The sequence below is a fragment of the Phalacrocorax carbo genome, chromosome 28 (genome assembly GCF_963921805.1).
Source record: "Phalacrocorax carbo chromosome 28, bPhaCar2.1, whole genome shotgun sequence".
NCBI classification, from domain to species: domain Eukaryota; kingdom Metazoa; phylum Chordata; class Aves; order Suliformes; family Phalacrocoracidae; genus Phalacrocorax; species Phalacrocorax carbo.
The window spans coordinates 55,041-80,977 of NC_087540.1; the positions used below are offsets into that span (position 1 = coordinate 55,041).

The 25,937-nt window shown below is 57.8% G+C and overlaps 3 protein-coding genes across 3 annotated transcripts in view; 1 reads left to right on the forward strand and 2 right to left on the reverse strand.

Moving 5' to 3' along the window:
* Nucleotides 1–25,937, reverse strand: part of LOC135317963 (voltage-dependent L-type calcium channel subunit alpha-1S-like) — a 52,453-nt gene that overhangs the window by 19,018 nt on the left and 7,498 nt on the right. The window contains 2 exon segments of the mRNA XM_064474701.1: nt 24,553–24,637; nt 24,884–24,990. Of these exon segments, the coding sequence (XP_064330771.1) occupies nt 24,553–24,637; nt 24,884–24,990 (192 nt within the window).
* On the forward strand, nt 210–9,979 carry LOC135318033 (SUN domain-containing protein 5-like). Its single transcript, XM_064474852.1, has 12 exons — nt 210–692; nt 1,377–1,483; nt 1,726–1,810; nt 2,559–2,626; nt 3,210–3,271; nt 3,438–3,478; nt 3,735–3,828; nt 4,415–4,499; nt 5,072–5,184; nt 5,778–5,945; nt 6,306–6,395; nt 7,058–9,979. The coding sequence occupies exons 1-12, from the start codon at nt 571–573 to the stop codon at nt 7,187–7,189; spliced, it is 1,167 nt and encodes a 388-aa protein (XP_064330922.1). The 5' UTR covers nt 210–570; the 3' UTR covers nt 7,190–9,979.
* LOC135318238 (sperm-associated antigen 4 protein-like) lies at nt 18,112–22,864 on the reverse strand. The gene is made up of 6 exons (XM_064475356.1): nt 22,535–22,864; nt 21,864–21,948; nt 21,180–21,292; nt 20,419–20,586; nt 19,969–20,058; nt 18,112–19,306 (listed from the first exon to the last, which is right to left on the reverse strand). Exons 1-6 carry the CDS (start codon nt 22,667–22,669, stop codon nt 19,175–19,177), a joined length of 723 nt encoding a protein of 240 aa, XP_064331426.1. The 5' UTR covers nt 22,670–22,864; the 3' UTR covers nt 18,112–19,174.

The following is a 25,937-nucleotide window of genomic DNA, read 5'->3' on the forward strand; positions in this document are numbered from 1 at the left end:
AGGAAACAAACAGCCCTTGTTAACCAGATGTACCGCTGGGCGCCTGACAGCACATTCTGGTCTACTGGCCCTTTTTCTTCTTGGCCCACAAAAGGGTTCCGAGAGGAGAACCGCTGCTGGAAGCGGCTGTCTCGTGGGGCAAGAGCAAAGCCCCCTTTCCAGCACCCTTCCCGGTTTCCCGGGGGTGCCCAGGAGAGATGGAACCCTGCCCGGCAGGCCAGGCCAGGCCAGGCAGCCGCCTGGCACGGGAGCGTGGCAGGGTTCAGCGCGCCCGCAGGCACGGGCTCCCAGCGCCTGGGACGGCAGCAGCCGCTCTGCCCCTCCCGGCTCAGCCCTGGGGAGCCCCAGTGTGACGTCAGAGCCGCCACTGTGAGCTCAGAGCTGGCCACCCGCACAGCCCTGTGGCGCGTGGGGCAGGAGCCCACAGATGCGTGTGGCTGTTGCCCGGGCAGGTGCGCTCCTGCTGAGAGGCGGCGCGTGGCTGCTGCTGGAGCTGGTTTTGCCTGGGCAGGCCACGCTTGCTGGGGCTGAGGGGGAAGAGCTGAGCGGGGAGCCTGCCTTGGCCCAGAGATGGCGAGGAGAAAGGCCCCCCAGGGAAGACACCAAGGGGCCTCCAAAGGCTCCGTTGGGATTAATGCCAGACAAGAGCTGGCAGGGGAGGCAGCGGGGCCGAGCTGCTGCCAGGCCAGCGGGTACGAAGTGGGCTGCTCCTGCCTGGGGCGTCAGGTTGTGGGGGGTAGCAAGGACATGGCCTAACACGGTCACTGGGGTGTGGAGCAGCATGGGGACGCCGACAGAGGTTTTCTGAAGAGGAGCCCTGTGGCTTGCAAAGCCCCCCTCCTGCGGGGATGGGTCTTGGCTGAAAGGCTGGCTCTCCCTCCCGGCCAAAATCCAGTGTGCAGCAGGGGCCTTTGGGGAGGGGGTAGCCTCATGCTGCAGGATCCAGAGCCCAGCCCTGCTGCGCAGGCAGATGTTGCTGCGCAGGCAGATGTTGCTGCGCAGGGAGGCCAAGGCCCTGGGACCTGACGCTGCTCCCCCTCTGGATGCTGAGGCTGGGTCCTGCGTGGCTGAGGTGGGGCAGCTGTGCGGGGAGGAGAGGGGTCGGGAGAACGCCAGTGACCAGGGAGGAGGGGGGGTTCCACGGTGGGGGGCAGCAGCCTGTGCCCTCTCCCCAAACGGCCACCGAGAGGTGTCTGCGAAGGGGCAGTTGGTGGCAGGGAGCAGGGAGTGACGGGCTCAGAATAGTGCTGTGCTGCCGGGTGGGCTGGGACAGCCCGTCCTCTGTCAAGGGCCTCTCCTCAGGCTGCTCCTGCCCGCCTCGGCTCCCGTGGCGTGGGGATGGTGGGCAACCGGCATTTGTCTTTTTCTTCCCACAGGAACCTGTGCGTGGAGGTGGAGCTGGTGACGGTCCCTTCCACCTCGGCTCCCTGCTCTGCCACGCAAGGGCCTGCCAAGTGGTGCAGCAAGGCCACAGGAATTGCAAGTAAGCTCAGCACTGCTGCTTGCTGTGACGTCCCCTGGGGTGAACTTGGAGAGCTGCGCTGTGCCAGAGCTCTGGCCAAATGTCACGAGGGGCAGGAGAAGTGCAGGCTGCCCCAGGGAGGGAGGGAGTGCGTAGGACTGGGTGCCCGCCTTCCCGCAGGGAGCTCAAACACGTGTGGCTGGGCATCCTAGAGAAGAGACCTCAAGAGACAGGCCTAACTTTTCTCTGGCTTTTTTGCCCAGGGGCGGTCCTCAGCCTGGCTTGGCATCTGGCAGGTGCCCTTGTCTCCCTGTGGAGACACCTGCTGAGCACACGCATCTTTGCCAGGTACGTACTACCTGTTTCTGCCGTGGTGGGGGGCGGGGGGAGAAGGGGGATGTCCCTTCCCCCAAGCAAGGGGGAGAGCAGAGGGTGTTCCCCAGCCAGCAGCCCGGGGCTCCCGCTCGGGCGCCAAAGCTTGTGCGGTGCCCGTTCTCGGGGAGAGCCAAGAGCAAAGCCCCTCGGCAGCCCCACTCCCACACATTTGGCGGCGCCCCAAAACCCTCCCGGAGATGTAGTAGGACAAACGGCCGTGTAGCCAGAAGCTCGGGAGCAGAGCCGAGCCTCCGCAGGGCAAGGGTCTTCCCCAGCTCTGGCAAGAGACCACACAGGTCTGGAAGGAAAGCCAGACCAGGCCCCTGCGCTTCCCAGCTGCGTGGAGAAACACCCCTAAGAGCAATCTGTGTGACTGCAAGTGAGAACCGGCCTGCTCTCTCAGCCAAAGAGAGGGAGCAAGGTCCACCCCAGAAGGACTACTGAAAAGCAGTCTTCATTTGCTCAACCTCTCTACTTCCCTGCATGATTTTCATTCCCTTTCGGAAGGTGCTCCTGGAGCCCTTCGTTTGGGGAAGATCTGCCGGCAGCGTTGAACGGCGTGGACAGAAATCGTGGTCGTGCTGGGCGCCAATCTGTCAGCTCTCTGTCAGCAGCAGGCTTGCGAAGCAATGGCTTTAGGGCCTGAAGAGGGAAATCCACGGGTGAGGGGGTTTGCCCAAGACTTGCAGCACTGACAGCCACAGGACTCCCTCTTTTCCAGGCAAAAGATGGCCCCGCGGAGCAAGAGGTTGCTGAAAGTCTTCTTCCTGTGGCTCCCAGTGGCTCTGGGTGAGTTTTCATGAGCAAACACAGCCTGGCTGTGCTGGATGCCAGCTTTCCTTTTGGGCCAGTGTGTGTGAAACGCCCGTGGTGCGGGTGCGTCCTGAGGAGGTCCTTGACTGGCACTGGCGTTTGGACTACCGGTAAGACTGGTAGCCTCCCAGCCGTGCTGCTGCTCTGGCCACTGGGCCAAATGGCTTGCTTAGTCTGCAAGTCTGCGAGAGAAGGGCGTAGCTCTTTCCAAGCCTGAGCTGGGGATTCCCAGACGGGAGGGGCCGTGCAGGGGGACCCATGGAGAGGTACCTCTCCTAGCCCATGCAGCCCAGCCTCGGTGCTCGCCGAAGCAGTGAGGGGAAATGGGGAGTAGCTCTGGGGCACCGAGCACACCTGAAGGCCACGGCTACGCAGTCCCCTCCAGCCTGGGCTGATGGCTCCCGGTCAGAGGCGCGTCCTCTCTCTGCACCCCACGTTCCCCACCTCCTCGGCTCACCTGCTGCCCAGCCCCAGGGCACCAGGCAGGCGACAACGCAGCTGCAGGGGGATGGCTAGCAACTCCGCTAAAATAGCCGTCTCTCGGTGATGTGAATTGCAGCTGGTGCTTACTGCGCGACCTCGCTGCCGGTGTGGACAACGCAGGCAAAGGGACTGATAGAGGTCAGTGACGCGTTGCTGGCAGCGGCTGGAGGAATCACAGGCTGTGCTGCTGCCACGCAGGCTGACCCAAAGAAGCGGCAGCTTGTGCCTTCCTGGGGAAGCCTCTCCTGGGAAGCCCCGGCAACTCTGGTAGCGAATGCCGTAATGGAGCATTTTTCCCTCCCAGGAGCTGACACGCGTGTCGTCGGCAAACCTGAAGATGCTGTGGTAAGAGAGGTTTCCTGAGCTGGAACTGGTTCTGTGCAGAAGCATCAGCCGACCTCGTGCTACCTGCGCTCGCTTTCCTAACAGCCAGGGCTCCCGTACTTCCCTCCTGCCTTTGCCTTTTGCTCAGCCTGGTGCGGAAGGGAAGCACTGGCAAAGCAGGGGAAGCACACGTGTCTCTCTCTCCTCTTGCTGAGCTCAGACGCTCCCCAGAGGCGATGGGCCGCTCTCTGACCAGATCGGCTTTCCTGTCGTGCAGGAACTTGCCCGTTTTGGTGGTGGAGGAGACCCAAAAGACACGCTTTCTGCTGGAGGAGGTGGCTCAGCTGAGGGCACAGATCCGCAGTTTGAAGGTGATCCTGCATTTTGGGGAAGGAGGCTTGGCTGGGCAGAACCCCTGAGAACATTTTCTTCAGGATTCTTGGTGGGGTCAGACTGCTGACTGCAGCAACCCAGCCTTTGCCCCAGGGGCTTGCTGGGTGAGCTTCTGCACTGCACAGGCCCCTCTCCAGCCCCAGTGTAACAAGGCCGCTTCAGGCAGCAGAGGACTCCTGAGAGCCTTTCCTAGGCGCGCCGGTGCCTCTGGCTCCTCTGAGCAGGCTCCTGAGGCGGTGGTGGGACCCAGGCACACGTACAGCACCAGCCATGGCTTACAGGGCCTGAGCCTCTCTCCCAGCTGACATGGAGAGCACAGCGGGTGTGGACGGTGGTGTGGGGACCCACATCAACACGCCTTGGGGTCATGGCCATGGCCATGGCCACAGATAAACTTCCTAGTCCTCACGGCTCATGCCGGCAGGAGAATCTTGCAGCTCTGTGGACAAGGCTTGCCTTGCCTTGCCTTCCTGACACTGACCCTTTGCCTCTGCGGGCGCTAGGAGCCACGCTGCACTGCCTGCTGACGTGGTCCTTTTCTGTGTTGATTTCTGGCGTTCCCAGGAAGCTCAGGAAGTGAACCAGGCAGCGTCCAAGAAGGCTTTGGGTGCCTACGTCGAGATGTCTGACTGGGCCCTGGAAAGCTCTGGTATGGACACAAGCAGCCCAGTCCTTGCCCTGCGCTTGCCCCTAGCACTCCCCAAAGGAGCCCGTGCTCCAGGCGCTGCTCTCCAAAATGGGGCAGCTTAAATCCTTCACGGGGTCCAAGAGCAAGGCTGTGGCAGAGTGGGTCGCTCAGGCTCCCTCCCAGTCAAGCCCTCGGCCTCCACACAGGTGCCCCTGGCGCTGCCCCCGCACGTCTTCCTGTGCTGATGGAGGGGCTCTGCTCCTCTGCGCTGCATTTGCAAAGGGAATGGCTGGGCTGTCCTTTGCTGCTCGTGCTCCAAGCCCTCAGCTTTGGTCTGCTGTCGTGCTCGTGGGCGCCTGCAGGCTCCCAGAGCCCTCCCACCTTCTCCTCGTGGTGCTGTGGGAGAAGCACTCACCAGGGATGGGGCTGCCGTCATTGCTCTGTGCAGCTGGGCACCCCCCCGCCCCCAGCGTGGTGATGAGGACAGGACTGACAGACGTGGAGATGGACGGCGGCGTCACAAATACTGCCTGAGCACCAGCTCCCTCCTAGTCTGCGGCCTCTAGCAGTCATCTGCTCTCCCTTCCTTACAGGTGCCACCATTGACACGCAGAGAACTTCCGAGACCTACGACTGCCAAGAGAATTGGAGCTGCTGGGCTTTACGGTTCTTCCGCGCTGCCAAGCCTCCTGAGACTATTTTGCAGGTATCGTAGCAGAAATCTTCAGGGAAGGTGTCCTTCCTTCCCGAGAAGTTGGGGACTGACCTCAGGGGCTCTCCCCTCAGGCCAGTGGTACTGGTCAAGCCCACCGTGCTGCTCAGGTTCTGGAAACCAAAGCTCTCACACAGGGCTGGGCTTGCTAGAGATCCGTGGGTGCCCTGGGGAGGTGAACAGCGGTGAACTGCTGCATCTTGCCCACAGTCCTCTGCCACAGCTGGGTGAAAGCCTTCCTCCCTGGCGACCCTGGTTCCACACTCACCCCTAACGGTGCCTTTTTGCGGGCGGGAGGCGGGAGGTGGCGGGTGCCCTGCAGAGCCGCTGGGCAGGGACGTGTTTCTGCGAGGGCCTGACTAGGATGCTTTCGTAACCGCTCTTCTCCTCTGCTCCCTAATACCGAGACCCCCTTTGTCAGGCAGGGCAGGGGGCCTCCTGCTTCTGTGCACTTCCTCACAGGCGCCTCATTTTCAAGCTGAAATAGGCCCCACAGACACGCCGGCGCCTATGCTTCGAGCTACGCGGGCAGTGGTGTTGGCCCCAGTGCTCTCTCACACTTCATTGCTGTCGCGTTCTGGTTGCAGGCGGATGTTTCCCCAGGAAACTGCTGGCCTTTCCAAGGGCATCAGGGCCAGGTGGTCATCAGGTTGCCAGCACGAGTCCATCTGACTGCCATCACTGTGCAGCACATCTCCAAAGACGTGTCTCCATCTGGGACCGTCATCAGCGCCCCCAGAGATGTCGCTGTCTTTGTAAGTCTCTGCTGGGCGCTTCTGGCGGGCATCTGGCCCTGGGGCAAAGCCAGGACAGGGCCCTGCTTGCTTTTGTGCATCTTCTGGGGCTTGTGTCCTGATCTCTCGCGAGCACTGCAGTGCCCTCGCGGGACGCTTCAGGGGCTCAAGAGGTTTCATCCCTCTTAAGGTTTGTTCTGGCCAAGCACCTCTGGGTTCTTGACCAAATCTCAAAGCGGAGACTGAGCTCCGCCATAGCCGGTGCTAGGCTGCTGCTCGAGCCCCAGGAGAGGGTGGGTGGATAACAGGGCTGAGCCAGCGCGTACCTTGCCTCTCTGTCGGGATGACTCTGAGCGGCTCTCCTTGTGCTTTGCCCCTGAGGGAGTGGATGCGGACGGAGAAGAGGAAACTCTCCTTGGGACGTTCACGTACAACGTGGCGAAAGAGGCCATTCAGACCTTCCCTCTGAAGGTACGCTCCACGCACGGGGACGAGATGCCGGGGAGCACAGCAGGTTTGCCTGCAAGTCCATGGAGGAAGGGCGCGCATGCTTTCTCCCTGGGCAGAGGGGCCCGGGCCACCATAACGATAGAGAGACCTGCGGGCTTGGGAGGGCTGAGGAGCACGCGGTGGTGGTAGCAAGAGGGTAGCAAGGGCAGGGTCAGGCCCGTAGGAGCACGAGTCCCGAGAGATCCCTGGCTGCGCCCGGTGCCTTCAGCAGAGGCAGCTGCACACGCGCCCACTCCACGCAAACAGGGTCTTTGTGCCGTGGAGAAACAGGGCGGCCTGGTGGCGAGAGGCGTCGGGCAGCAGCGTCGCTCCATGCTGCGGCCTGCTGGCAGGCTGGACAGTGTCCTCTCCTCCCACCACAGCACGGCCCTTCTCCCGCGGCGCTCTCACGCCTGCCAGGGGGAGAGCAGGCACAGCAGGCAGCGGCAGCTCGGCGGGGTTGCACACCAGGTGCCCCACGCGCAGGGGCGCCTCCCCGGCCTCACTGTCAGCACAGAGCAAGGGGCAGCGGGAAGGGGCGGAGGGAAGGGAGACCGAGCCCCAGCCGGGCCGGCGTGCAAAGACGGGGTGATGGCACTGCCGCTCTTAACACCCCCGTTTCCTTTTCCCACTCTTCTTCACAGAACGCGCCGCTTCCCAGAGCCTTTCCGTCTGTCAAACTTCTTGTGGAGAGCAACTGGGGAAACCCAGCGTACACCTGCGTTTATCGAGTGCAGGTTCATGGGAAGATGGCGCAACCAGAGAGCCCCAGGTGAAACCAGAGAGGAAAAATGTCAAACGTGAGAAAGAAGAAGAAGGGGAGGAAGACCAAATAAATCTAAAAGATGTGGCAATTGAGATGGCTGTAGAACTGTAGAAGATTTGTCTCCAAAGCGGGGTGCTCAAGACGTTCCACACTGCGGGAGGGGAATTCGGGAGCGTGTGGAAAATGTTAGAGCTTGTATGCAATTTTTTTCTTAAAAACGAGGAAGATGGGAAGCATTGCCAAGACTGAACCTAGAGAGGGGAGGCCCAGCCTGTCAGCGCTCCTCCCGCCGCCCCCGGAGGCTCCGCAAGCGGCCCCAGCCCAGGGCAGGCCGAAGGGCCCGGCTTCAGTTCACAAGAGGGAGGCTGGCCCCGCCCGCCGGCCCGCGCGGGCTCTGCAGGAGCTCCCCCAGGCGCCCGCCCACCCTCTTCCCGGCTTCTCAGCCAATGGCGCCCGCCAGGCGGGGACAGGCAGGGCCCCCCGCCAACCACCGCAGCGCCCCTTCTCTGGCCCCGCCCCGCTGCGGCCGCGTGCCAGCGGACGAGCACGTTGCTACGGGCGCGCCCGGAGCGCCAGCCAGGGCCGCGGGTTCGAGTCCCGCCGCTGGCTTCGAGGCCCGGCGAGGTCAGGGAATGAGGCGCTTGCTGGCGTGAATGCCTCACGTACCAGCCACAGGGCTGCCCGCGCAGGAGGGGAAAGGTGGTTTAATGGGAAATTGTAGTGATAATTGGGTTTGAAGTACGGGTGCTTGGAATAGCTGTTTTGGTCAGTTATTAAGAGAAAAAGAATTTTGCCAAGGATGTTTTCTTGTTGGGGGGGTCCGAGTCCCCTGCCCGGTTTGGAAAGAGCTTCGAGTCCCCGAAGTTGACCAAGCGGGTTAGAGTCCCACTGAATGGGGTTTGAGTCCCCACTTTGGCCACTTGTCTTGACTGGTCTCTGAATTTTGGCGTGGTTATCAGAATATGGATTTATTTTTGCATGTTCGGATCAGATAGTTGTTTTGGAAGTCACATTTAATATGGGTGGGGAATCGTCTAAAGGCACCGTCTTAAAGAAGTCACCTCTAGGGCGTTGACTGAGGCATTGGAAGGGGGCTGGGGGTGGGTTCGATCCCCTCACAAGGAAGCAGTTAACTGAGTATTGTAATCATTGGTCGCCGATCTATACTTTGAAATATAATACTATAATACTACTATATTAAAATAATATGTATTATAATGCAATAATACCATAGTGCGGTTGATGATGTTTTGCAAAAGAGAAGGAAAATGGGATGAGATCCCATACGCGGGTTGGTTTTTCACGTTGCAGAGCAGCGGTTGGAAAAGGGGAAAAGATCGCGGATCGATTACCAAGGATGCAAATGTTTTGGCCTTAGAACAATGTTGGGACAAACCACCCACCCGCGTGATGTTGTTCTGCATGTAGTATTGGTAAAAGGAGGTGTAAAATACAAGGAGCTGGTGGAAGAGGAAGATGATGTAGGATGACTAGTGGCTCCGGCACAGGGAAGTCTACAGGGAGGTAACGATCAGTGTGGAAACAGGGAAGTTGGACAAGTGGATATGGGGGTGTAAATGGTGGTGCTGAATCACAGAATCACTAAGGTTGGAAAAGACCTCTAGGATCATCAAGTCCAAGCCCCGACCCAACACCACCATGTCTCCTAAACCATGCCCTGAAGGGCCACATCTGCACGTCTTTTAAACACCTCCAGGGATGGTGACTCCACCACCTCTCTGAGCAGCCTGTTCCAATGCCTGGCCGCTCTTGCAGTAAAGAAGCAGTTCCTAATCTCCGATCTAAACCTCCCCCGATGCAGCGTGAAGCCATCTCCCCTCGTTCTATCGCTAGCAATAGAAAGTGAAGGGGGGCCGGAACGTCAGTGCTGTAGCAGGAAGAACTAGGAGACGGGGGGCAGTGCTACAAGCACCCTTAAGGCAGGCCGTGGGTCCGCCAGGAGGGTGGGTGCGGGTTCAAGTACCCTTCTCAGTAGCAGGCTTATGGGCTTGGAAGGAGATGGCTCGAATGTATGGGGAAGACGCGGCAAAGGTGGCGAAGGTATTGGAAACTGTTGTGGAGAATCATGACCCGGAGTGGAAGGAGATACAGGTGGTCTTGAATATGTTGTTGAGAGATGAGGAGCAGAGGCTGTTGCGGTTGAGGCTGGGGAAGAAGCAGAGAGGGTTCACGCTCAGGATGCACAGGCAGGAAGGCTGGAGGGTCATTCTTGCCACCACCGATCTGAATCGGCACCTGAGCAGTCAGGCACAAAGGTTATTGTGAACTGAATAGCAGAGGTTGATATTGTGAGGGGCCTCTAGGCAAGAATGCACTCAAGGACGTAATCTCTGCGAGCGTGACGGGGATGCAAACGACCTAGCAGCTGGCGCCAGTCGAAACCAAGGCAGAAGGAACTATGGACACCTCCATCTAGATAAGAGTCACAACACCCGGTGAAACCGACACACCTTGCCCCACGCTGTGACAAGATTACTTGATGGGCCACCTCATGACCATATGTGGAAGAAGGACTCAGAGTTCATGGAAAGGACAGAAAAAACACCCCTTCAGCAAAGCACTAGGGACCACCCGATACCTCTTGGGGGGCTTCTGAGGGGCTTAAAACGCACGGGTAATTAGGAAGCAAGTGTTAGAATTAGTTCCAGGAAAGCTAATGCATATGTATATAACCGAGCAAGCTAAGCTTTGTCTATCCCGCCTTGCGGTATGCACGCTAGGAGGAATTATCCCCTGTGCGTCTGGCACCGTAATAAAGAATGCCCGCTTCGTAATACTACACTGGTGTTACGGAGTTTTATTCCCGATTTCGGTCACACCACGGCAGCCGGGCAGACTGCAGGGCGGGTTGTGGGGCGAGCAATAAGCCCTGGGCCAGCTCTTCGGGGCTCCCAGGGCCAGGCCTTGGGAGCCCTGCTTTCCTGGAAGTGGCTAAGGGGAAGTAGTGTATTAATTCCTTGTTTTGCTTTGCCTGTGAGCACAGCTTTGGCCTTACCTGTTATGCTGTCTTGATCTCAACGCACAAGTTTTCTCACTCTTACTCTTCCAAGCCTCTCCCCCATCCCTCCAGGGCAGAGAGGTCGAGCAACTTAGCAGCCTACTGGTGTTAAACCACAACATCCATACGAGGTAACTACAGCCTTTGATCCATGAAGTATCCCTAACCTCAAACACCGAGCTGGTGATCGGCTCAAGATTTGGTAACTATGGTATCCTAAAATCGATGCATGTGTAGCCAAAGCCTCATTTAGAGCAGCCTGGGGTGGCCTCATTTCTTGCGATTACCCAGAAATGGCCCCTATAGCAAACCTACCCTCAAATCATAGGAAGATTCTGAACTGCATCAACAGAATCAACCTAAGGCTGGTCCTAACCCATTGTGACGGATGTGCTCGACCCCTTGACCAGACTGGTGGTGTGTGGAATAATGGCTGGAGGTGACTTAGACACTGAGCTTATGTTTTTAGAGAAGGCACAGCGCTGAAGAAGCTTTCAGGGTGAAATGCAGCTGACGTGCGAGGAAGCCGTTCCGTGAAAGTTCCCTGGTAAGCTTAGATGTCAGCAATGCCAGGAGAACTTGGCGTACTGACTCTGAGAGGAGTTGTCCGGAGGGCGGAGCGGTGTGGGGGCATCGCGGCCGGGCTCTGTGATAAACGGGAACTCCAGGTACCATGGAGCTGGTACGCCGCACATTTGTGACCCTGGGCCAACGGTCCGTCACGCTTTTGACTAAATGCTGTCCTTTTGGTGAACTTTGCTCACTATAATATCATTCTAATACCAAAACACACCTCCATCCCAAAAGTTACCCGCCTCTAAGGTGCCCCCAGAGCAGGGGCACAGGGCCGCGTCCAGGCGGGGGGTGAATGTCTCCAGGGAAGGGACCCCACAGCCTCTCTGGGCAGCCTGTGCCCCTGCTCGGGCACCCGCACAGGGCAGGGGTTTGTCCTCATGTTCAGGTGGAACTTCCCATGTTCCAACTTGTGCCCGTTGCCCCTTGGCCTGTCGTTGGGCACCACTGAAAAGAGCCCGGCCCATCCCCCTGACACCCACCCTTCAGATATTCATAAGCATTGATGAGATCCCCCCTCAGCCTTCTCTTCTCCAGGCTGAACAAACCCCGGTCTCTCAGCCTTTCCTCATAAGGGAGATGCTCCAGCCCCTGATCATCTTGGTAGCCTTGACCCTTTCATCCCATGCTGAGGAGGGGGAGTGATAGAGCAGCTTGGTGGGCACCTGGTGGCCATCCAAGGTCAACCTACCACAGCTGTCCACCTGGCAAATCCTTCCACAGGTGTCTCTTGGGTGCCCAGAGTGATGCCTGTGACTGATGGGTGGGGAAAACTCCCCCTGGCACGGTCCCCATGACAGACCTTGATTCCCCATCATCCCACAGCCCTCCTGCCTTGGCACCCCTGCCAGCACATGGCCCCTTACCAGCCCTGGCTGTATCCCATGCAAGGCTTCACAGGGAGCCCTGCTCTGGGGTCTGCTGGGGTCTGGGCATGTGTAAGCCCAGACTGGCTTGGGGAGGGGGCCCATGTGAACCTCACAAAGTTCAACAAGGCCAAGTGCAAGGTCCTGCACCTGGATCAGGGCAATCCCCAGTATCCCCACTATCAATAAAAACTGAGACATGAACGGATGGAGAGAAGCCCTGAGACGAAGGACCTGGGGATATTGGTGGATGGAAAAAGTTGCTCTCCTGGGGAGCCCCCACCTCCTCCCAGGCCACCCTGGGGCGGCTGGGGGATCTCTCCAGCATCCTGCAAATGGAGGAGAGTGGAAGGGGACAGGGGGGCAGCTTAAGGGAAACGGCTCGGTGCCGCAGGGCTGCCAGGGGCAGCAGGGAGAGGCGTGGGCTGCGCTCGGGGCCTCCTCGCCAGCTCCGCTGTAATGGTTTTATCTGGGGTAATTTTCTTCACTGCAGCTGGCACAGTGCTGTGCTTTGGGCTCAGTATGAAAACAACGTTGATAACACACTGATGCTTTAGTTGTTGCCGGGTGCACGGGAAGCCGGGAGGGGAGGGGGCACAGCCAAGAGAGCAGATTCAAACTGGCCAAAGGGCTATTCCTTTTCACACAACATCATGCCCAGAGTGTTAACTGGGAGGAGCTGGCCGGGGGAGAGAGGCAGCAATAGCGGCTCAGAGTCGGGCAGCATCAGTTTATAGGTATTACATGAACGTATAGCCTTCCCTAAGGTGCAAGAAGACAAGTATCTGCGTCATCAGTGCTACAGGTTTCTTTGAGGCACAGAGATAAATGCCCCGAATGAAAACTTCTGTCTGCTGGACCCAGGTGATTAAGACGGTTAAGCCACAGAAAAGAAGCCCTGTTATGACATAATAATGACAGTAATGTTAATATAATAAAAGGGAAAAGGAAGGAAAGGGAAAAAACGCAGAAACACGAACGACACAACCGCTCACCACCCGCCGACCGACGCTGCCCGTCCCCGAGCCGCGATTGCTCCCTCCCGCCCCTGGCCAGCCCCTCCCAGGTAGCATACTGGGCATGACGTTACATGAGATGGAATATCCCTTTGGTCAGTTTGAATCCGCTCTCTTAGCTGTGCCCCCTCCCCTCCCAGCTTCTTCTGCACCCAGCAGAGCATGGGAGGCTAGACATGTCCTTGACTAGTATAAGCGCTGCCCAGCAACAGCCTAAACATCTGTGTGTTATCTCAACAGGTTTTTTTCCATGCTAATTTCAAAGCACAGCACTATACCAGCTAGAGTGAAGAAAATTAACTCTATCCCAGCTGAAACCATGACAACTCCACACCCCCTCACTCCTCACCATTGGTGATCCGGAGGAAAGAGCTGCTGCTTCTGGAGTGATTTAGCAACCCTTGACACCGGCACTCGGGTCTTTGCCCTTGCAATTGACTCTCCAGCCATACCTGGAAAGGCAATACATGATGTCGCTTCAGGAGTTAGAGAATGATTGAAATGGTTATAAACCCAAACTTGGTTAGTCTTTGAGAGCCCTGCGTGAAGAAAGCTGGGCACGAAAGAGACGGATCAATGACAATTCTGATGAGCTCGGTCTGGGGAGCTGTGGGAAGGGGAAGGAAACAAAGGGAGAGCTATGGGAGGGGAGGGGAATTTAGGGAGTTAGAGCAGGTGCTGGGAGCCAGGACTCCTCAGTTCTCCTTTCAGCTCTAGGACTGTGCTAAACTTTGCCAAATACAGTTCCTTACCCATTGTTCCCCACCTCTGTCAATAAGGCCGTGGGCCAAAAGGCAAAGAGAGTTCCTAGAGGATGCCAGTACCTATTTCACCAGCCCTGCAAGGCTGGGGCACGTGCATGCCACAGACAATCCGGCAAACCCCAGCTCAATAGTCCAAAGGTCAGAAGTCAGGGACAGAGTTGCTGCAGGACAGAAATTTAGCAATAGCATGGAGATTGTGGTTATGGTGGCCATAGGACTTGAGCTGGGATTTGCGTATGAGTAAAGGCTGTAAAAACCCCAAGAGCCACATTTACGGTAACATAAAAGACTGAGTTTATAATTAAAAGAGAGTTCCCTATGGGCGTTGTGAATGGAGTTTTTAGATGACTTAAAGAATCACCGTCAAAGGTATTAGCAAAATTGGTTTGAAGAAGATGTTGTAAAAGTGCGACTTCTCAAAGTTCGATGGCAAGTTCACTCTATTAATTACTGCATGGAAGAAACATATAAAGGAAACCTGAGTTACGCTGGAGTTAAAATGATTCACAGAGAGACCATGGCTGCAAAAGGGCAAGGAAGACCCTCCCATTGAGTCACGAGGTTCAGAGCAGAACCCCTTGCTGTCTAAACTCCTGATGGAGCTTAGGTGTGGCCTAGGTCCAATCTTAGTCTCAGACTTGGACAACGTTTTATGTCTAAGGGATTGTACATGCAAAGTTTACGTAACGTTTCATTAGCATCAATTCAACACACAGTCAAAGTTACCAGGACAAAATCAAAGTCATCATACTACAAGGTTTTGTGCGATATCAGCTGCTTTCCAAATCTCTGCCCTTGGTGAAAGGTCTCTCTGCCTTGAGGGGCAACCCTGAGAGGTGTCCCAGCTCACGGGGAGATCACCACCACACAGCCACGCTGCCTAACCAGGAGAGCTCAAAGGCGGCTCACTCAGGCTGTCATATTCATGGGATAAAGTGGTTGGCTCGTAGCCAAATCGCGTGCGATGGACAAGGTATGCGTGAGGCTCCTTGTACCCACAGCTTTCTTCCTGATAAATGATAAATGATCCTTAGGCAAGGCACCTGCTCTTGATGTGTCAGTGACGTGATGGCTGTTCCAAGCTCATTTGCACTGATGCCCTACGGTGGCAGTCTGCTGCTTCGTGGGTTTTTAGAGAACAGATTGAAACTAGAGGGGTTGGTGGGCCCGGCTACGGCTCAGGCCTTTACCTTCTCCGCAGCCTGCACCAAACCACCACTGTTGCATTAACAGTAGGAGCCTGAGGAGTGGCAGGGTTCAGACAGGGCCCCCTTGCGTTCTAAACTCCTCCTGCGAGAGGAGTCTAGGTGCGGCTAGGTCCAGTCTTAGTCTCAGACGGTTTATTTTCTAAGGGTTGTAGAAGCAACCACTCATCAGAGTATTTGTTGTCAGTAACTAATCTGGCAGATGCCCGGCCTGCTCACGTTCAGTGAGAACCGTCACGGCTAGATCAATGAATAGTGCGATTTATTAAAGCGGCAGATACACAGGTTCTTTGGGTCACCGGTGATAAGATTGCTGGTTACAAGACGCACATAAATGCCGAGGATATGAGTACACTGCTGGGCTACAAGTATGCTAAACAAATATGAAGCAACTCTACTATGAAGCAAAGCAACTCTAATACGTTAGAGATTTAAAGTGACTCTGCAGAGGTTTCCAATCTTACCCAAAGGCATCCCACCGCGGGCTAAGAGAGGCTCAGCCCATCGACTGGTCCCAGAAGTCAGAGTGGTACGCGATGGTATCTTCCCTGACACCCTCTTTCTCTTCACAAATTTCATACTATTCTTTATCTTTCAGGTGGAGCTTGAGTGACTCTAGTCATACATCCCTTTATTATGGCTGGCGTAAAATTTCCTCGCTTTGCTTTTAAAGATGTAGGCTAGAAAAATTCAAAGCGCGTGCCCAGTGAGGGGTGGCCGCACCTGAGAGGCGGGTAACTTTTGGGATGGAGGTGTGTTTTGGTATTAGAATGATATTATAGTGAGCAAAGTTCACCAAAAGGACAGCATTTAGTCAAAAGCGTGACGGACCGTTGGCCCAGGGTCGCAAATGTGCGGCGTACCAGCTCCATGGTACCTGGAGTTCCCGTTTATCACAGAGCCCGGCCGCGATGCCCCCACACCGCTCCGCCCTCCGGACAACTCCTCTCAGAGTCAGTACGCCAAGTTCTCCTGGCATTGCTGACATCTAAGCTTACCAGGGAACTTTCACGGAACGGCTTCCTCGCACGTCAGCTGCATTTCACCCTGAAAGCTTCTTCAGCGCTGTGCCTTCTCTAAAAACATAAGCTCAGTGTCTAAGTCACCTCCAGCCATTATTCCACACACCACCAGTCTGGTCAAGGGGTCGAGCACATCCGTCACAATGGGTTAGGACCAGCCTTAGGCTGATTCTGTTGATGCAGTTCAGAATCTTCCTCTGATTTGAGGGTAGGTTTGCTATAGGGGCCATTTCTGGGTAATCGCAAGAAATGAGGCCACCCCAGGCTGCTCTAAATGAGGCTTTGGCTACACATGCATCGATTTTAGGATACCATAGTTACCAAATCTTGAGCCGATCACCAGCTCGGTGTTTGAGGTTAGGGATACTTCATGGATCAAAGGCTGTAGTTACCTCGTATGGATGTTGTGGTTTAACACCAGTAGGCTGCTAAGTTGCTCGACCTCTCTGCCCTGGAGGGATGGGGGAGAGGCTTGGAAGAGTAAGAGTGAGAAAACTTGTGCGTTGAGATCAAGACAGCATAACAGGTAAGGCCAAAGCTGTGCTCACAGGCAAAGCAAAACAAGGAATTAATACACTACTTCCCCTTAGCCACTTCCAGGAAAGCAGGGCTCCCAAGGCCTGGCCCTGGGAGCCCCGAAGAGCTGGCCCAGGGCTTATTGCTCGCCCCACAGCCTGCCCTGCAGTCTGCCCGGCTGCCGTGCTGTGACCGAAATCGGGAATAAAACTCCGTAACACCAGTGTAGTATTACGAAGCGGGCATTCTTTATTACGGTGCCAGACGCACAGGGGATAATTCCTCCTAGCGTGCATACCGCAAGGCGGGATAGACAAAGCTTAGCTTGCTCGGTTATATACATATGCATTAGCTTTCCTGGAACTAATTCTAACACTTGCTTCCTAATTACCCGTGCGTTTTAAGCCCCTCAGAAGCCCCCCAAGAGGTATCGGGTGGTCCCTAGTGCTTTGCTGAAGGGGTGTTTTTTCTGTCCTTTCCATGAACTCTGAGTCCTTCTTCCACATATGGTCATGAGGTGGCCCATCAAGTAATCTTGTCACAGCGTGGGGCAAGGTGTGTCGGTTTCACCGGGTGTTGTGACTCTTATCTAGATGGAGGTGTCCATAGTTCCTTCTGCCTTGGTTTCGACTGGCGCCAGCTGCTAGGTCGTTTGCATCCCCGTCACGCTCGCAGAGATTACGTCCTTGAGTGCATTCTTGCCTAGAGGCCCCTCACAATATCAACCTCTGCTATTCAGTTCACAATAACCTTTGTGCCTGACTGCTCAGGTGCCGATTCAGATCGGTGGTGGCAAGAATGACCCTCCAGCCTTCCTGCCTGTGCATCCTGAGCGTGAACCCTCTCTGCTTCTTCCCCAGCCTCAACCGCAACAGCCTCTGCTCCTCATCTCTCAACAACATATTCAAGACCACCTGTATCTCCTTCCACTCCGGGTCCTGATTCTCCACAACAGTTTCCAATACCTTCGCCACCTTTGCCGCGTCTTCCCCATACATTCGAGCCATCTCCTTCCAAGCCCATAAGCCTGCTACTGAGAAGGGTACTTGAACCCGCACCCACCCTCCTGGCGGACCCACGGCCTGCCTTAAGGGTGCTTGTAGCACTGCCCCCCGTCTCCTAGTTCTTCCTGCTACAGCACTGACGTTCCGGCCCCCCTTCACTTTCTATTGCTAGCGATAGAACGAGGGGAGGTGGCTTCACGCTGCATCGGGGGAGGTTTAGATCGGAGATTAGGAACTGCTTCTTTACTGCAAGAGCGGCCAGGCATTGGAACAGGCTGCTCAGAGAGGTGGTGGAGTCACCATCCCTGGAGGTATTTAAAAGACGTGCAGATGTGGCCCTTCAGGGCATGGTTTAGGAGACATGGTGGTGTTGGGTCGGGGCTTGGACTTGATGATCCTAGAGGTCTTTTCCAACCTTAGTGATTCTGTGATTCAGCACCACCATTTACACCCCCATATCCACTTGTCCAACTTCCCTGTTTCCACACTGATCGTTACCTCCCTGTAGACTTCCCTGTGCCGGAGCCACTAGTCATCCTACATCATCTTCCTCTTCCACCAGCTCCTTGTATTTTACACCTCCTTTTACCAATACTACATGCAGAACAACATCACGCGGGTGGGTGGTTTGTCCCAACATTGTTCTAAGGCCAAAACATTTGCATCCTTAGTAATCGATCCGCGATCTTTTCCCCTTTTCCAACCGCTGCTCTGCAACGTGAAAAACCAACCCGCGTATGGGATCTCATCCCATTTTCCTCCTCTTTTGCAAAACATCATCAACCGCACTATGGTATTATTGCATTATAATACATATTATTTTAATATAGTAGTATTATAGTATTATATTTCAAAGTATAGATCGGCGACCAATGATTACAATACTCAGTTAACTACATCCTTGTGAGGGGATCGAACCCACCCCCAGCCCCCTTCCAATGCCTCAGTCAACGCCCTAGAGGTGACTTCTTTAAGATGGTGCCTTTAGGCGATTCCCCACCCATATTAAATGTGACTTCCAAAACAACTATCTGATCCGAACATGCAAAAATAAATCCATATTCTGATAACCACGCCAAAATTCAGAGACCAGTCAAGACAAGTGGCCAAAGTGGGGACTCAAACCCCATTCAGTGGGACTCTAACCCGCTTGGTCAACTTCGGGGACTCGAAGCCCTTTCCAAACCGGGCAGGGGACTCGGACCCCCCAACAAGAAAACATCCTTGGCAAAATTCTTTTTCTCTTAGTAACTGACCAAAAGAGCTATGACAAGCACCCGTACTTCAAACCCAATTACCACTACAATTTCCCATTAAACCACCTTTCCCCTCCTGCGCAGGCAGCCCTGTGGCTGGTACGTGAGGCATTCACGCCAGCAAGCGCCTCATTCCTTGACCTCGCCGGGCCTCGAAGCCAGTGGCGGGACTCGAACCCGCGGCCCTGGCTGGCGCTCCGGGCGCGCCCGTAGCCACGTGCTCGTCCGCTGGCACGCGGCCGCAGCGGGGCGGGGCCAGAGAAGGGGCGCTGCGGTGGTTGGCGGGGGGCCCTGCCTGTCCCCGCCTGGCGGGCGCCATTGGCTGAGAAGCTGGGAAGAGGGTGGGCGGGAGCCTGGGGGAGCTCCTGCAGAGCCCGCGCGGGCCGGCGGGCGGGGCCAGCCTCCCTCTTGTGAACTGAAGCCGGGCCCTTCGGCCTGCCCTGGGCTGGGGCCGCTTGCGGAGCCTCCGGGGGCGGCGGGAGGAGCGCTGACAGGCTGGGCCTCCCCTCTCTAGGTTCAGTCTTGGCAATGCTTCCCATCTTCCTCGTTTTTAAGAAAAAAATTGCATACAAGCTCTAACATTTTCCACACGCTCCCGAATTCCCCTCCCGCAGTGTGGAACGTCTTGAGCACCCCGCTTTGGAGACAAATCTTCTACAGTTCTACAGCCATCTCAATTGCCACATCTTTTAGATTTATTTGTTCTTCCTCCCCTTCTTCTTCTTTCTCACGTTTGACATTTTCCTCTCTGGTTTCACCTGGGGCTCTCTGGTTGCGCCATCTTCCCATGAACCTGCACTCGATAAATGCAGGTGTACGCTGGGTTTCCCCAGTTGCTCTCCACAAGAAGTCTGACAGACGGAAAGGCTCTGGGAAGCGGCGCGTTCTGTGAAGAAGAGTGGGAAAAGGAAACGGGGGTGTTAAGAGCGGCAGTGCCATCACCCCGTCTTTGCACGCCGGCCCGGCTGGGGCTCGGTCTCCCTTCCCTCTGCCCCTTCCCGCTGCCCCTTGCTCTGTGCTGACAGTGAGGCCGGGGAGGCGCCCCTGCGCGTGGGGCACCTGGTGTGCAACCCCGCCGAGCTGCCGCTGCCTGCTGTGCCTGCTCTCCCCCTGGCAGGCGTGAGAGCGCCGCGGGAGAAGGGCCGTGCTGTGGTGGGAGGAGAGGACACTGTCCAGCCTGCCAGCAGGCCGCAGCATGGAGCGACGCTGCTGCCCGACGCCTCTCGCCACCAGGCCGCCCTGTTTCTCCACGGCACAAAGACGCTGCTTGCGTGGAGTGGGCGCGTGTGCAGCTGCCTCTGCTGAAGGCACCGGGCGCAGCCAGGGATCTCTCGGGACTCGTGCTCCTACGGGCCTGACCCTGCCCTTGCTACCCTCTTGCTACCACCACCGCGTGCTCCTCAGCCCTCCCAAGCCCGCAGGTCTCTCTCTCATGACGGTGGCCCGGGCCCCTCTGCCCAGGGAGAAAGCATGCGCGCCCTTCCTCCATGGACTTGCAGGCAAACCTGCTGTGCTCCCCGGCATCTCGTCCCCGTGCGTGGAGCGTACCTTCAGAGGGAAGGTCTGAATGGCCTCTTTTGCCACGTCGTACGTGAACGTCCCAAGGAGAGTTTCCTCTTCTCCGTCCGCATCCACTCCCTCAGGGGCAAAGCACAAGGAGAGCCGCTCAGAGTCATCCCGACAGAGAGGCAAGGTACGCGCTGGCTCAGCCCTGTTATCCACCCACCCTCTCCTGGGGCTCGAGCAGCAGCCTAGCACCGGCTATGGCGGAGCTCAGTCTCCGCTTTGAGATTTGGTGAAGAACCCAGAGGTGCTTGGCCAGAACAAACCTTAAGAGGGATGAAACCTCTCGAGCCCCTGAAGCGTCCCGCGAGGGCACTGCAGTGCTCGCGAGAGATCAGGACACAAGCCCCAGAAGATGCACAAAAGCAAGCAGGGCCCTGTCCTGGCTTTGCCCCAGGGCCAGATGCCCGCCAGAAGCGCCCAGCAGAGACTTACAAAGACAGCGACGTCTCTGGGGGCGCTGAGGACGGTCCCAGATGGAGACACGTCTTTGGAGATGTGCTGCACAGTGATGGCAGTCAGATGGACTCGTGCTGGCAACCTGATGACCACCTGGCCCTGATGCCCTTGGAAAGGCCAGCAGTTTCCTGGGGAAACATCCGCCTGCAACCAGAACGCGACAGCAATGAAGTGTGAGAGAGCACTGGGGCCAACACCACTGCCCGCGTAGCTCGAAGCATAGGCGCCGGCGTGTCTGTGGGGCCTATTTCAGCTTGAAAATGAGGCGCCTGTGAGGAAGTGCACAGAAGCAGGAGGCCCCCTGCCCTGCCTGACAAAGGGGGTCTCGGTATTAGGGAGCAGAGGAGAAGAGCGGTTACAAAAGCATCCTAGTCAGGCCCTCGCAGAAACACGTCCCTGCCCAGCGGCTCTGCAGGGCACCCGCCACCTCCTGCCTCCCGCCCGCAAAAAGGCACCGTTAGGGGTGAGTGTGGAACCAGGGTCGCCAGGGAGGAAGGCTTTCACCCAGCTGTGGCAGAGGACTGTGGGCAAGATGCAGCAGTTCACCTCTGTTCACCTCCCCAGGGCACCCACGGATCTCTAGCAAGCCCAGCCCTGTGTGAGAGCTTTGGTTTCCAGAACCTGAGCAGCACGGTGGGCTTGACCAGTACCACTGGCCTGAGGGGAGAGCCCCTGAGGTCAGTCCCCAACTTCTCGGGAAGGAAGGACACCTTCCCTGAAGATTTCTGCTACGATACCTGCAAAATAGTCTCAGGAGGCTTGGCAGCGCGGAAGAACCGTAAAGCCCAGCAGCTCCAATTCTCTTGGCAGTCGTAGGTCTCGGAAGTTCTCTGCGTGTCAATGGTGGCACCTGTAAGGAAGGGAGAGCAGATGACTGCTAGAGGCGCAGACTAGGAGGGAGCTGGTGCTCAGGCAGTATTTGTGACGCCGCCGTCCAGCTCCACGTCTGTCAGTCCTGTCCTCATCACCACGCTGGGGGCGGGGGGGTGCCCGGCTGCACAGAGCAATGACGGCAGCCCCATCCCTGGTGAGTGCTTCTCCCACAGCACCACGAGGAGAAGGTGGGAGGGCTCTGGGAGCCTGCAGGCGCCCACGAGCACGACAGCAGACCAAAGCTGAGGGCTTGGAGCACGAGCAGCAAAGGACGGCCCGGCCATTCCCTTTGCAAATGCAGCGCAGAGGAGCAGAGCCCCTCCATCAGCACAGGAAGACGTGCGGGGGCAGCGCCAGGGGCACCTGTGTGGAGGCCGAGGGCTTGACTGGGAGGGAGCCTGAGCGACCCACTCTGCCACAGCCTTGCTCTTGGACCCCGTGAAGGATTTAAGCTGCCCCATTTTGGAGAGCAGCGCCTGGAGCACGGGCTCCTTTGGGGAGTGCTAGGGGCAAGCGCAGGGCAAGGACTGGGCGGCTTGTGTCCATACCAGAGCTTTCCAGGGCCCAGTCAGACATCTCGACGTAGGCACCCAAAGCCTTCTTGGACGCTGCCTGGTTCACTTCCTGAGCTTCCTGGGAACGCCAGAAATCAACACAGAAAAGGACCACGTCAGCAGGCAGTGCAGCGTGGCTCCTAGCGCCCGCAGAGGCAAAGGGTCAGTGTCAGGAAGGCAAGGCAAGGCAAGCCTTGTCCACAGAGCTGCAAGATTCTCCTGCCGGCATGAGCCGTGAGGACTAGGAAGTTTATCTGTGGCCATGGCCATGGCCATGACCCCAAGGCGTGTTGATGTGGGTCCCCACACCACCGTCCACACCCGCTGTGCTCTCCATGTCAGCTGGGAGAGAGGCTCAGGCCCTGTAAGCCATGGCTGGCGCTGTACGTGTGCCTGGGTCCCACCACCGCCTCAGGAGCCTGCTCAGAGGAGCCAGAGGCACCGGCGCGCCTAGGAAAGGCTCTCAGGAGTCCTCTGCTGCCTGAAGCGACCTTGTTACACTGGGGCTGGAGAGGGGCCTGTGCAGTGCAGAAGCTCACCCAGCAAGCCCCTGGGGCAAAGGCTGGGTTGCTGCAGTCAGCAGTCTGACCCCACCAAGAATCCTGAAGAAAATGTTCTCAGGGGTTCTGCCCAGCCAAGCCTCCTTCCCCAAAATGCAGGATCACCTTCAAACTGCGGATCTGTGCCCTCAGCTGAGCCACCTCCTCCAGCAGAAAGCGTGTCTTTTGGGTCTCCTCCACCACCAAAACGGGCAAGTTCCTGCACGACAGGAAAGCCGATCCGGTCAGAGAGCGGCCCATCGCCTCTGGGGAGCGTCTGAGCTCAGCAAGAGGAGAGAGAGACACGTGTGCTTCCCCTGCTTTGCCAGTGCTTCCCTTCCGCACCAGGCTGAGCAAAAGGCAAAGGCAGGAGGGAAGTACGGGAGCCCTGGCTGTTAGGAAAGTGAGCGCAGGTAGCACGAGGTCGGCTGATGCTTCTGCACAGAACCAGTTCCAGCTCAGGAAACCTCTCTTACCAAAGCATCTTCAGGTTTGCCGACGACACGCGTGTCAGCTCCTGGGAGGGAAAAATGCTCCGTTACGGCATTCACTACCAGAGTTGCCGGGGCTTCCCAGGAGAGGCTTCCCCAGGAAGGCACAAGCTGCCGCTTCTTTGGGTCAGCCTGCGTGGCAGCAGCACAGCCTGTGATTCCTCCAGCCACTGCCAGCAACGCGTCACTGACCTCTATCAGTCCCTTTGCCTGCGTTGTCCACACCGGCAGCGAGGTCGCGCAGTAAGCACCAGCTGCAATTCACATCACCGAGAGACAGCTATTTTAGCGGAGTTGCTAGCCATCCCCCTGCAGCTGCGTTGTCGCCTGCCTGGTGCCCTGGGGCTGGGCAGCAGGTGAGCCGAGGAGGTGGGGAACGTGGGGTGCAGAGAGAGGACGCGCCTCTGACCGGGAGCCATCAGCCCAGGCTGGAGGGGGCTGCGTAGCCGTGGCCTTCAGGTGTGCTCGGTGCCCCAGAGCTACTCCCCATTTCCCCTCACTGCTTCGGTGAGCACCGAGGCTGGGCTGCATGGGCTAGGAGAGGTACCTCTCCATGGGTCCCCCTGCACGGCCCCTCCCGTCTGGGAATCCCCAGCTCAGGCTTGGAAAGAGCTACGCCCTTCTCTCGCAGACTTGCAGACTAAGCAAGCCATTTGGCCCAGTGGCCAGAGCAGCAGCACGGCTGGGAGGCTACCAGTCTTACCGGTAGTCCAAACGCCAGTGCCAGTCAAGGACCTCCTCAGGACGCACCCGCACCACGGGCGTTTCACACATACTGGCCCAAAAGGAAAGCTGGCATCCAGCACAGCCAGGCTGTGTTTGCTCATGAAAACTCACCCAGAGCCACTGGGAGGCACAGGAAGAAGACTTTCAGCAACCTCTTGCTCCGCGGGGCCATCTTTTGCCTGGAAAAGAGGGAGTCCTGTGGCTGTCAGTGCTGCAAGTCTTGGGCAAACCCCCTCACCCGTGGATTTCCCTCTTCAGGCCCTAAAGCCATTGCTTCGCAAGCCTGCTGCTGACAGAGAGCTGACAGATTGGCGCCCAGCACGAACACGATTTCTGTCCACGCCGTTCAGCGCTGCCGGCAGATCTTCCCCAAACGAAGGGCTCCAGGAGCACCTTCCGAAAGGGAATGAAAATCATGCAGGGAAGTAGAGAGGTTGAGCAAATGAGGACTGCTTTTCAGTAGTCCTTCTGGGGTGGACCTTGCTCCCTCTCTTTGGCTGAGAGAGCAGGCCTGTTCTCACTTGCAGGCACACAGATTGCTCTTAGGGGTGTTTCTCCGCGCAGCTGGGAAGCGCAGGGGCCTGGTCTGGCTTTCCTTCCAGACCTGTGTGGTCTCTTGCCAGAGCTGGGGAAGACCCTTGCCCTGCGGAGGCTCGGCTCTGCTCCTGAGCTTCTGGCTACACGGCCGTTTGTCCTACTACATCTCCGGGAGGGTTTTGGGGCGCCGGCAAATGCGTGGGAGTGGGGCTGCCGAGGGGCTTTGCTCTTGGCTCTCCCCGAGAACGGGCACCGCACAAGCTTTGGCGCACGAGCGGGAGCCCCGGGCTGCTGGCTGGGGAACACCCTCTGCTCTCCCCCTTGCTTGGGGGAAGGGACATCCCCCTTCTCCCCCCGCCCCCCACCACGGCAGAAACAGGTAGTACGTACCTGGCAAAGATGCGTGTGCTCAGCAGATGTCTCCACAGGGAGACAAGGGCACCTGCCAGATGCCAAGCCAGGCTGAGGACCGCCCCTGGGCAAAAAAGCCAGGGAAAAGTTAGGCCTGTCTCTTGAGGTCTCTTCTCTAGGATGCCCAGCCACACGTGTTTGAGCTCCCTGCGGGAAGGGGGGCACCCAGTCCTACGCACTCCCTCCCTCCCTCCCTGGGGCAGCCTGCACTTCTCCTGCCCCTCGTGACATTTGGCCAGAGCTCTGGCACAGCGCAGCTCTCCAAGTTCACCCCAGGGGACTTCACAGCAAGCAGCAGTGCTGAGCTTACTTGCAATTCCTGTGGCCTTGCTGCGCCACTTGGCAGGCCCTTGCGTGGCAGAGCAGGGAGCCGAGGTGGAAGGGACCGTCACCAGCTCCACCTCCACGCATAGGTTCCTGTGGGAGGAAAAAGACAAATGCCGGTTGCCCACCATCCCCACGCCACGGGAGCCGAGGCGGGCAGGAGCAGCCTGAGCAGAGGCCCTTGACAGAGGACAGGCTGTCCCAGCCCACCCGGCAGCACAGCCCTATTCTGAGCCCGTCACTCCCTGCTCCCTGCCACCACCTGCCCCTTCGCAGACACCTCTCGGTGGCCGTTTGGGGAGAGGGCACAGGCTGCTGCCCCCCACTGTGGACCCCCACCTCCTCCCTGGTCACTGGCGTTCTCCCGACCCCTCTCCTCCCCACACAGCTGCCCCACCTCAGCCACGCAGGACCCCGCCTCAGCATCCCCAGGGGGAGCAGCGTCAGGTCCCAGGGCCTTGGCCTCCCTGCGCAGCAACATCTGCCTGCGCAGCAACATCTGCCTGCGCAGCAGGGCTGGGCTCTGGACCCTGCAGCATGAGGCTACCCCCTCCCCAAAGGCCCCTGCTGCACACTGGATTTTGGCCGGGAGGGAGAGCCAGCCTTTCAGCCAAGACCCATCCCCGCAGGAGGGGGGCTTTGCAAGCCACAGGGCTCCTCTTCAGAAAACCTCTGTCGGCGTCCCCATGCTGCTCCACACCCCAGTGACCGTGTTAGGCCATGTCCTTGCTACCCCCCGAACCTGACGCCCCAGGCAGGAGCAGCCCACTTCGTACCCGCTGGCCTGGCAGCAGCTCGGCCCCGCTGCCTCCCCTGCCAGCTCTTGTCTGGCATTAATCCCAACGGAGCCTTTGGAGGCCCCTTGGTGTCTTCCCTGGGGGGCCTTTCTCCTCGCCATCTCTGGGCCAAGGCAGGCTCCCCGCTCAGCTCTTCCCCCTCAGCCCCAGCAAGCGTGGCCTGCCCAGGCAAAACCAGCTCCAGCAGCAGCCACGCGCCGCCTCTCAGCAGGAGCGCACCTGCCCGGGCAACAGCCACACGCA

Excerpts from the sequence above, each read along its gene's own strand:
- LOC135318033 (XM_064474852.1), top strand. The coding sequence starts at position 571 with ATGGCGAGGAGAAAGGCCCCCCAGGGAAGACACCAAGGGGCCTCCAAA. Across the intron at positions 693-1,376 it reads AGCTGCTGCCAGGCCAGCGG|GAACCTGTGCGTGGAGGTGG; the intron begins GTACGAAGTGGG and ends TTCTTCCCACAG. Across the intron at positions 5,946-6,305 it reads CCAGAGATGTCGCTGTCTTT|GGAGTGGATGCGGACGGAGA; the intron begins GTAAGTCTCTGC and ends TTTGCCCCTGAG.
- LOC135318238 (XM_064475356.1), bottom strand. The coding sequence starts at position 22,669 with ATGGGCCGCTCTCTGACCGGATCGGCTTTCCTGTCGTGCAGGAACTTG. Across the intron at positions 21,293-21,863 it reads CTGGGCCCTGGAAAGCTCTG|GTGCCACCATTGACACGCAG; the intron begins GTATGGACACAA and ends CCTTCCTTACAG. Across the intron at positions 20,059-20,418 it reads CCAGAGACGTCGCTGTCTTT|GGAGTGGATGCGGACGGAGA; the intron begins GTAAGTCTCTGC and ends TTTGCCCCTGAG.